This window comes from Micromesistius poutassou (assembly GCF_964030765.1).
Source record: "Micromesistius poutassou genome assembly, chromosome: 6".
NCBI classification, from domain to species: Eukaryota; Metazoa; Chordata; class Actinopteri; order Gadiformes; family Gadidae; genus Micromesistius; species Micromesistius poutassou.
The window spans coordinates 3,841,491-3,852,902 of record NC_140276.1 but is presented as its reverse complement, the minus strand read 5'-3'; the positions used below and the strand labels follow the sequence as shown (position 1 = coordinate 3,852,902).

The 11,412-nt window shown below is 40.2% G+C and overlaps 1 protein-coding gene across 1 annotated transcript in view; it reads left to right on the top strand.

The window, feature by feature from the left end:
* The window catches only part of ctnna1 (catenin (cadherin-associated protein), alpha 1), an 81,403-nt gene that overhangs the window by 10,228 nt on the left and 59,763 nt on the right, over positions 1 to 11,412 (top strand). The window contains exons 5-7 of the mRNA XM_084469892.1: positions 662 to 781; positions 4,762 to 5,028; positions 9,833 to 10,036. Of these exons, the coding sequence (XP_084326018.1) occupies positions 662 to 781; positions 4,762 to 5,028; positions 9,833 to 10,036 (591 nt within the window). The remainder of the gene's footprint in view (positions 1 to 661; positions 782 to 4,761; positions 5,029 to 9,832; positions 10,037 to 11,412) is intronic.

Genomic DNA, 11,412 nt, shown 5'->3' with positions numbered 1-11,412 from the left:
TGTCATGCATTAAGAACGACATGGAACACTATCCATGTTAATTACCTTTATCCTAAATGTTTTATATATAACTTATCATATCATTCAGTCATTACTGGCTTCAGATCAGTTGCTAGGGTTAGGGTTGCAAATCAATGACTCACACAGATGACTAATTTATTTGATTAATAAATGCAAAGGAAAACCTATCCCCAAAATGTATACAGTTGATTGATTGTGTACATGCTATATACTATATATTTGGTGAAAACAACATTACTGTGTTTGTTGTTTGTGTGGTTCTCCAATTGCTCACGTAGCTGAATTGAAGCACTTCCTTCTATGCCCAAGTCATAGCACGGAGCCCAGTCCTTTATCTTATCATAATTCTTTTTATAAAGCAGCCTACTTCATTATCTTCCATCTGTCAGCAAGTGGAACAAGAACACATGCCACTGGTCCTGATCTGGCTAATGTCCAGATGACTTTCACATGCTCAAAATGAAGTGGCATGTAGACTGGCACTATCACCGTGTGGAGTGTTGGAATATTTTATGAAAACATATTTTAAATGCAAAAAAACTTTGATTCTTAATTTTGTGTGAAAGCACAATGTGAAAGAGGATGAATTTTCTGGTGGACAAAGAAGACTTGTTCAATAACCTTGTGGTTCTTGTTTTAGGTTGAGGAGAACCTGATGAAGGTACGTAATGCCGGAACTGAGCAGGACCTGGGCATCCAGTACAAGGCCCTGAAACCAGAGGTGGACAAGCTCAACATCATGGCCGCCAAGAGACAGCAGGTAAAGTTAGGAAGAATGGAATCAAAAATGCTTGTTATATTTCATAATTTATGCTCTGAAGCGCGCACGAGGACGCCTTTGCATGGCTAGGACTCATCAGGTAGCCTCCTCGCGTTATCACCTGCAGTTTGTATTGCACACACCCAGTCAGAGCCCTGGGGGAAACGGCAAGCAATGGATAGTGTGCCCATGCTTTGGTTAAAAGATTAGATGTTGTAAGCATGAACAATCTCCTTATTACCTCAAGGTAGGGAGGAGGGGCAAGGGAAATGGTGCAGGGACAGGATACACAGGCTGAATGAGCATGGCTGACAAAACCCATTGTCGTGGAGATCAAAACCCATTGCAGTTTTCTTTTTTTGTGAGCGTTAGTCATGAGTGAAGTATATTTCATGATTATATTTCCAAATGAAGCAACTGCATAATGGGATAAGCATCGCCTCCCTGTACAGATGCAGATTTTTATGCCTCGGTTTTTGTAACTGTCTAATATAAAAGAGGGGGTAATTAGTGCTGAGACTTGAATTAGATTTACTGTTTACCTTTCTCATTATTGTGAAGATTGTAACAGAATCAAGGTGTCTAAGAATATACAATCTTTTGAGTCTTACTCACTGATTCAATATAAGAGCTTCGTATAAGTGGTTGTTGCTCAAGTCTCCTTGCTTGGGTACTAGCAACTAAGTGAAAAATATATACGTCTAATTAATGATGACTTTTTTTTTTTTTTTTTAAAGGAATTGTTCAAAAGCTTTGTTGTCTGCCAGATCATAATAGTTTCAGAGTTTACAAAAATAATGCATTCAACCCTACTCTTATGCATTGTATTTCCCCTACTAATTGCCATTCTTGCTGCTTATCAGCAATATGGTGTTCGGTTAGAAATAAAGACCTTTTTATTCTCAACAGTGAGAATAGAAATACCATGTTCCAGTGGGGACTGCACCCATTTATGGAGACTGCATTAGAGCTATTATATAGTTGGGCCTCTAAGGGCCTTGCATAAAATATTCAACAGAAGTTTAATATTAAATATTGGATAAAGGGAATGTATATCACATTTTGTCTGGGCTTTGGAAATGCTTTCACTTAGTAAATGATGTACACAAAGTAGTGCCAGAGACGGGAGGGTAGCGTGTACACGGACATTGTGCATAGTAAGGTTTATGAAATGAACGTGGTTTAACATTTTAAAAGTTTTAGTTAGCTGTTGAAATACTATGGTCCTTTCCAAAGCTAAGCCGTTATTGTCAAAAGCCGCTCTAGAATATATGGCCCACTCGGCTGTTTGAATAAAATGCATATACAAATGAATAAATTGTGACTGCTATGTTTAAGACTTGGTTGCTAATGGGATTGTTAATGTGTGGTGTTTGGTATAAATATTTATATTGGGTTACTTTTAATCTTATTTTCTCAGCACAAAGTGGATAATGGGAAATTGTGAACTCATCTGGTTTTAAAAACATTCACTAAGGCACTGTTGACACTGGAAAAAAAGAGCTGTTCAGCTTCTTGAAATTGAATAGCTAAACTGTGCCATGTTTTCTTGTTCCACTGAACTGTAGCCTGCAATATCCATTCTTCTCCTTTTTATATCATGTCCTAGTTTCAATATTGTGTTCCAACAGAATGTTTGTTCACACTAAAATCAACATTGTTTAATTTGATTTCTTGCCCATATATTTAGTCTACTTTGGATAACGCTTTGGTTGTAGCTTGTCTGATTACATGAGGATTTAAGAGTGGGGAAGTTTACTCACAACAAGGTGTCAATGACTGCGGTTACATGGTCGGACCAGATAGACTAATCATGGATTAAGCCATATAACGATGTTGCCACTCGACGGGGGGGCTGTCACTTGTCTGAGTATACATACATCGGATCAGATTGAAATAATGGTCGGAGACCTGGCTGACTCCGCTTACGCTAGGTTTCAACAAGTGGTACTAGAGCCACTTCCGGTTCACGGCAACTTAAAAGCAACAACAAACTATCTGGCGGCCCGTCACTCAGGTGTGTTTTGGTCTGACCGCAGACGGCAACCGAGGCAGAATGGGCAGAACTCATCATGATCATCTTAAATGTTGCTGCGGCGATGCATCATATATTCCGTTGCATCCACAACATCTGCATCAATCGATGAAAGATTGGAGCATGAGTTTAGTAGCGTATGTGTGTGCGTGAGAATGGCTGAGTGAGTGGACGAGCGAGCGAGTGGTAGCGTGTGTCAGTTTAGTGAAGTAATGAACGAGTCCGGTTGTGTCTGTGCAAACGTGTATTGTAATGTTAGTGAAACTAAGAATAAAATACCCAGCCTGTCAATCATCGGCGGCCGCTTCATTCCGACCATATTCCGACCTATAAGCAGTCCCACTCCTGGTCAAAGTGAAGGGTGGTACCCCCAAGAGAACATTGACGCTGTGCTCCTCGACTACGGTCTGGGAGCTGACAGCAGGAAAGGTATAATAATAATAATAATAATAAAAAAAACATTTTCTATATCCGCGTGCAGTTATGAACTCATGTATTGTAATTGATTGTATGATGTGTACTTTTAGGGTTACGATAAGACCTTTAATTTAGCGTTAGTGGGAGACACCACCGTGCTTGTTTAACTCATAGTGTGGCGAAACAGTATAAACTTTGCGTTATTGCATGTAAACACTCACCGCAGATTACCCTGTGGACATATCCAGAAAGCCTTTACTAGCCGATGGCACAGATAGAAGCGCGAGGATGCACTGCCACTGTAGCTAGTGGCTGTGAGTGTATCCGTTCTGCTATAATCCGTAATCTGCGGTGAGTGTTTACATGCAATAACGCAAAGTTTATGCTGTTTCGCCACACTATTTGAGTTAAACGAGCACAGTGGTGTCTCGTAAGGAACCAACTCGTGTTACATGTCTTGGAATGCTTTTCAGAATGTGTTTAGAAGCCCCAAAAGCGGATAAAGAGCTTGCCCCCATAGGTTAGCGTTATAGCTATTCCATAGCGCCGGCAGCCAGTGCAGATCTCGGGCTTGGTCGAATCAATTTTCGGTTTTTAGCTTCCCTCAACATGGGGTGACCCTCAGGAAAACAATAATGGGGTTAAAAATCGCCAGAGTTCTCATTTAATACATTGCTGATAGTGGATAAAAACGTGCAGCGAATAACCAACTGCAACTGTCAAGATGTACATTTGCATTTTAGGTAATGGCTATGATGGAGAGGATATGTGGGGCCCCAGTAACCTCGGGCCCCATTCAGATTATGATGGGTTCATCCCTATTCAGATTTATTTGAATTAGTTATCTAGAAAGGTCATGTTTTCCCAACACAAATGCATTCAGTATAGTTTCAATGTGTAAAAGTGCATTTTCATGTCCATATAATCTTACAAAATAATTGACTGTTTACAAATTGAATTTCCTTTTAATTGCAATTATGGTTAAACATTTTTATGACTGAAATGTTGCACAGTAGAGTAATGCGAAGTGAAGGGTTTCAAATATATTTTTCAGTAGATGCTCTTTGCAGGAGAAAGAATAGAAAGGGTGTTTCCAAAGTGGCAACTCTTTAATTTTGTCTGTGCAGGTTTTCTGGTGATAACATTGCTTGTGCTCGTGTATAAAAAAAAGTGTACAATACAAAAAATGTGTCCTGAATAGCAATCCATTAAATCGCAAAGGCACAATGTAATGACCTGATTATGACTGTGTTGCGTTACCGCAGGGGACAGAAACAAATCTGGGTCACCCAGAGCAAGCTTTGTCACACTTAAGTGTCTCCACGAGGGCGTAACAGGCCTATTTACAATCCAAAGAATTATATTCCTCACTGTACACACATTGGGGAACTCGACGCACCGGGCCTTACTTCCATTTGCCCTCTTCCCTTCAAAAGCTTCAAATCGTTTTAGCGTCTTCTCCTGACCCCGGTGACCCCGTCTGTCCCCGGCCGCCCCTCACACCTTCTATTTTTTCCCTCGCCGACAGGAGCTAAAGGACGTTCATCACAAGGACCAAATGGCAGCGGCCCGCGGCGTCCTGCAGAGGAACATCCCCATGCTGTACACGGCGTCCCGTGCCTGCCTGCAGCACCCTGACGTGGCGGCCTACAAGGCCAACCGTGACCTAATCTACAAGCAGCTGCAGTCGGCGGTGTCCGGCATCTCCAACGCCGCCCAGGCCACCGCCACCGAGGACTCTGCCCTCCACCCAGTAGGGGGAGGAGAGCTTGCCTACGCCCTCAACAACTTTGATGTAAGTCCACGCGTGGTTTATGCTTTATGTTTTTGTTTGGCCTTATCTGAAAAGACTTTCCTTCAGACTGCATGTCCACCTTGATAATTAAATGATTCACCTAAAACTTGACTAGCGGAAGCACCTTTTGGGAGAAGGCCCTTGAAATATATGGTTTATTTTTTTTTCCAGGGTATCAAAACCACACAATACGTACTTCTTATTGTTAAGGCACCTCTTGTGAACTTGAAGTACAAGAGATTCACCATAACCTTTTGGTCCCTTCTCAAGCTTTCTTATTAAAAATGTATGTTTCATTAAATATGTTGCATGTTTGAGTTGGCTTTTTAAGTTTTCATTGCATTGTTTAAAGATCATAAATATTTGACCTGGCAAGCAGCATCTTTTTTTTGAGAGTAGATTTTCTTTGAACTGAAATGCTAAGGGCATAGTATGATTGTAGGCAGCAGCCCAGACATGACCTATACTAGGGAGGGTTGTTCCTGAACTTCTCCTGCTTCTTCTGAGAACTCTAGTTAGATCATATGATATCAAGTTTGTATTATTAGCATTTAAATTGTTATAATAATTCTCATAAGAAAAAGACAAAGTTCTACTTTTGACCGTATAGGACATTCTGTGGGATTCATTGGTCACTGGATTCAGTTGATGAATAGGAAATTGTTCATGTAACCATATAGAAAACTAACTTAATTTAACTTAATCCTAAAATATATATTTAAGAAATTGTATGTGTACTAGTCTCACAATTCAGGATGTAGCTAATATTGAATGTCTGAGGACAGACATGCTCAAATCTAGGTGAATGCAATGTTTCACTTTCTTTTGCTTCTCAACCAATCATTTTTCTGGAGGCAGGGATCTGTAAGCGCCTAATTGGTGAATACAAACTCGACCACCAGCAGAAAACTGTAAGAAAGCGTCTGTAAAGGTTACAAATCAACATTGTGCAGACTGTCCACCAGGTAGTCCACCAAGATTTATTAACATGAATCTATGTACAAGTCAAAGATGCTGACATATCTCAATGTTTGGGGTTTATTTTGTCATTTGATGTAAATACTAAAGAAATTAATCAAAAATATTTATTTAGTGAAACATATTTATGCTTATTACACGGCTATTCTCAATGCTGTGGAATGCTCCGTTCACTTGCATGGGCCTTCCCGACTTCCGTTGGTGAATTATTTTTCAATAATAACCGTTGCTAAGCATATTATGACCTTTCCTTGACGCTGTCAAGGAAAGTGGATTTTTTCACGTCTTTCATATCACTCCTCAAGAATTCCGGTAACTTATCAACTCCAGCAGATTTGGTTGCTAAGCAACGTCAACTTGAATATTTCTCTGCTGATCAACACTACGTATGGTATTTGTAAATAGTTTTTTTTCGTTTTGGCAAGTAGCAGTGTAATAAGCAGGATAATGTATAGAACGTCGCCAGTCATTATCTAAAATAAGCCCCTCAGGGGGAAGCAAGATGCCTCCGCTTCGCGCCGGTGTCCGGTTCGCCCTGTCAGGGCTTATTTTCTGATAATGACCGGTGTTCTATACATTATCCTTTATATATAATTTATCTATCTTTAAAATTACAAGTCATATAACAAGTAAGTATGCTAAGGTTAAAAGTATGTTTGGTGAACACTCTGGGCCACTCGAGTAGTTGACTTTTAAGTCAACTACTACTACAGCAGGTTATGTTTGACCTGCTGGCCTTAAACTCAATAAAAGTATGCAAGGAAATGCAATGTCATTGACCTTTGGGAAATGTAAAAGACCATTATCATTTTTAAATTATATTGCATACATGTGATATTTATAAGTTAGGGAAATTTCTTCAGCTGCCTTTTTTATATCAGTCATTAAAACTTGGATCATAATTTCCAAAAATTGTTTTGGCTATGCTCCTAATATAATATCTTGAAGGATAAACCCAAGTGCATGTTTGGCAGTTTGTTTTGTCAATGATTGCGCCAAACATGTCACATCCGACGTGTCAAATTCACCCTTTTTTCTTTTGACAACTAGCATTGGGAATGACCATACATTACCATGTAATGGAACGGCCCCCTTCCCTGTAATGGAAAGATCCCCATCTCTGTAATGGAAAGGTCCTCTTCCTATGGTCATTCCCAACCAAAAGAATGGCCATTCCCAACTAGCTTTAGAAATGACCATGGGAAGAGGACCGTTCCAAGGTCCAAGAGGTCCGAGAGAATATGTGGGGCCTGAGTAACTTAATGAGTAATGATGAGATTAAGGGCTTGAGATTAAGCAGCTCTCTATTTAATCCTTAACATACTTGATTTGCTCTTGACTATTGTCTTCCGTAGTTATAGCAGCTTTCTCTGATGTTGTGAGACGTAAGGGGACTCCTTCATCACAGGCAAGTGCTGGTTCTAATTGTGAAAATAAAGCCTGGTCTTGCTGTTTCTTTTTTTTTTTTTTTACAAGATAAATGTATGGTTTCACTAAGAAAAAATTAATCAACGGAGACCTTCGTGGTCTGAATGAGTTCAAGTTTGCAATTGAGTAGGTTTAACACGTTCACAATTACCCTATTCATTTGAGATCTCTAAAAGTAACTTTACATGTAGTCTCAAATCCTCATAACATTTACATTTGCATGCTGAACTATACGAGGGGGTGGGTGGGGTTTGTACCATGTCCTGTTAATCATTAACAAAGGGACCATGTAGTGAATCTGCTTGTGCCTTTAAAGATTTATAAATTCAACTGCTCTAAAAATATTTAATCAAGCACATTACCAATGCTTCACATGTGCCCAAGTCACTTGGAAAGCTTTACAAAGACATGACCCATGAATCTGAAAACAAATGTACCCCCCGGCCTATGGTTCCCAGGACTTGAATAAGTGATTCTTGTCTATAATTCCGTTTTTTTTATGAAAACAAGATATGTGCGATAAAACCCAGATATTTGCTTTACCAGCCTTCGTTTAAATTTGCATAAATGGGCCTTACCTAAAAGTGCCCACTTTGTGTATTTGCTCTTTAGAAAGCCAACAGAAAATGTACTTGTGAGTTTAGGGATAAGGCTCAATGAGTAAATGTCAGGTAAGCAAGGCATTCCTGAGTATCTGAGCATCAAGGTGTGTTGAAAAGGTTTTTGAGGTCCCGAGGTGCCTAAGATAATGTGTACCTTGACAAAAGATTTCTTCAACATTAGCATTAAATGTTTCTAAAGTCGAGGGGGGGGGGGGCTTGGAAGAGTGATGGCTGTGCATTGTGCACGCCTGGAAGACAACAGTCAATAACTATAGCCGTCACTGTGACACAGGTCTGCAAAGGCACAAATAATAAAAATAAAAATAAATTAGAATCTGAATTTATTACACAAGGTAAGAGCGCATCTCCATCTTTATTAGAGGCCATAGTTTGTCATACGGCAAGTTTTTAATTCATTAGCAGGCAATTTAAATAAAAGCACTTTTCAGTTGCCCAAATTCAAGTGTAAGGCAAAAATTAACCAATGAGTCACACACGCGCGCGCACACACACACACACATTCCTTTTTTCTTTCCCTCTCCTCTCCCTAGTGCCTGTTGCCATGGCAATATGACACGCAAGCAGAGGAGGTCAGATTAGATAAAATAGAGGGGGCTGGTAGTGGGTTGCGATAGAAGGTGGGCCGCCTAATAAACCGGATTTCTAAAAACTGAATTGTTGATTATCTTGGCGGCAGAAATGTTTTTTTAAGCGTGGAGTTTTTTTTGGTGTCCTAGGGGGAGATTGCTCTCCTCCTCTTCACACCGCCAGCGTTGTTTTGATACTGTACCCCTCACAATTCTTCTGCGGCACGTCATTCATGGCCCACGAAATTGGACATGAACAAGTGTTCTCTCTGCTCGTCATCTAGAAAAGTAGCCTACTCTTTAAGTTTCAGCACGTCTCTGAGGCTCCAAAGTAGCTGTATTATCTAGCCATGTATTCATGGGCTCATCTCTTGAGGGACACCATCTCTTGCTCCCTCACCATACGACACTTCATTATTTATCTGCTCTGGCACTTGAACATATATTTCAGTGGTGTTCACCATTAGGAAAGCTTCACATACATTTCAAATAATAACTACTAAATAAACTACTTATGTAGACCAGTGCTTGCATCTTTTCTAGGCCAATTATTCTTCAACAAAAGTTCTTTATTCCTCACAAAGCTCATTATATGATATTTTCTTTAGCCCACGGTTCTTTAAGAGACTGCTGGTGATTGTGCAGGATATATAGTTCTCTCTCAGGTTTGGATATACATTTTATTAAAATGATTTGCTATTACTTTTAGACTGCAGAATACAGTTAGTGATGGCATGTTGTCATCAACTGCACTTAATATTTTGTATAATATTTTGGAATCGCCATGCTTTACTTTGATAGTGCGAGTATACATTAAGAGGTTGATTTACTTAAAACAAAGAACCTTGTGAAACATTTCCTTCAAATTATCAGATTTGGTAACACGGTCCCTGGAAAGCAAGGACATGCCTCAACCATTTGTTCCCATGTATTTAAATGTATTCAATTGGCTGACAGTGTCCTCATTTGACAGATCCAGGAGCCCTCTGATCAAACTATAAACCAAGGTATCGTGTTTGGGGCTTGAGGCTCATAAAGTGAAGGCAGTAAAGCTGTCAAAACTTCTCCCCTTAGGCTTTACAGCTGTCCCGTCATATTCGGTCAGATGAACTCATGCTCCCTGTGCTTGGAGAGAGGAAAGATGTGTGGTGTCTCAAGCGTCCCCCCGCCTACCCCATGAGTAATTCACCTCCTCTTGTATCTTTATAGAAACAAATCATCGTGGACCCCCTGGCCTTCAGCGAGGAACGCTTCCGCCCCTCCCTGGAGGAACGTCTGGAGAGCATCATCAGCGGGGCCGCTCTCATGGCCGACTCCTCATGCACGCGTGATGACCGCCGGGAGCGTATCGTAGCAGAGTGCAACTCTGTCCGCCAAGCTCTCCAGGACCTTCTGTCCGAATATATGGGCAATGTAAGTACCCTATTTTCTTTACCCTTCAAACACACCAAGGCTGAGAGAAACGCCGTGCCTCCAGCACTCGCCCCTCTTAACAGGATTTTAAATTGATTGTTGGATGCTGTTGTTAAAATTGCCAGATTTTTTATTCCTTTGAGTTGAGTCACATGGATCTTTGGCTGAGGTATATATGTATACATATACATCTTATGAATGTACGATTGTTTCTATCAGTCGTAAATCACACAGACATACCCGCTTCAATTATACGATCACTCATTGATAGTGGGCTCTTTTTTTCAATGGACGTCTTGGCAGTTGGTGTCTAGTATGAGATCAATCCCAATTGTATTTACTAACATGTTTCAAGATAAGTTGGCTTGCTGTCCTCGGGTAATCTGCCTTTTCTCAATCGATCGACATTGGGAAAGTGCCAACACCTCACTATGCTTGTAAGGGGGAACACTTTCCCTAAAGGAATCATGGTGTCTGGGTGTGCATGTCACACATTAAAATTGCATTAATTCCATTTCATCCCATGTCAGCACCATAAACTAAAAAGCCATTAAGGGTTTCATATAGGTTCCAGATTAAATATTTGGTACACAGCAAGTTTACTTTGCTGAGTTTGTTGTGCTTGATCTGGAATTGATTTGTGGCCCCACAGGCACAAGTGTACATGTAAACTCTGTGACAAAATGAAGATTAATGACTTAAAATGAGCAGCTGGTATCATTGAGGCTGTCAAAGGACAAGTAGTCCCACAAATCAGACTTCAGATTCATATCTAAAGTCTGATGGCTACAAGCTCAAATCTTGTTGAACGGGGTGTTTCTCAAACTCGGCAGGCAGTACTAATATGAAAAAAAGAATAATAATGAAAAAGTGTCTGGAAAGGTTTACACCATGTAGAAGGGAAACCTACATTATAAGAATCCTGTCCTCAAAGTTTCATCCACTCGGGCGAATAAGTTGTCTTCAGGAGAATATCTCCATAACGAGGAATTCTGGGTCTGAGATTAGAGGGCAGGAAATGTAATGCATCCTACATTAGAAGGCATTTCTAACATTAGAAACATGGTGACGGATGCCCTTGTGAAATCTGTTTTTCATATTAAAAAATTGTGATGACGTTGGCTCCGGATCCTATCTAAGACGGTATAATTCTTGATTACTGCTTGTTAATACCATGGAAGGGAATTACAGTTATAAAATAAAGTACGCTACACTAATCTTTAGCACCATTTTTGGGGACTAGGCTGCTAGTGATCTGAATCAAACTGGCGGATGTTTATGGTCGTTTTCCATCACATCACATCAACAGTTTTGCCCTCTTAATCTCGCTATTTGTAACAGTTACTTCATGTTTTTCACTTTGTATTTCATGGTTT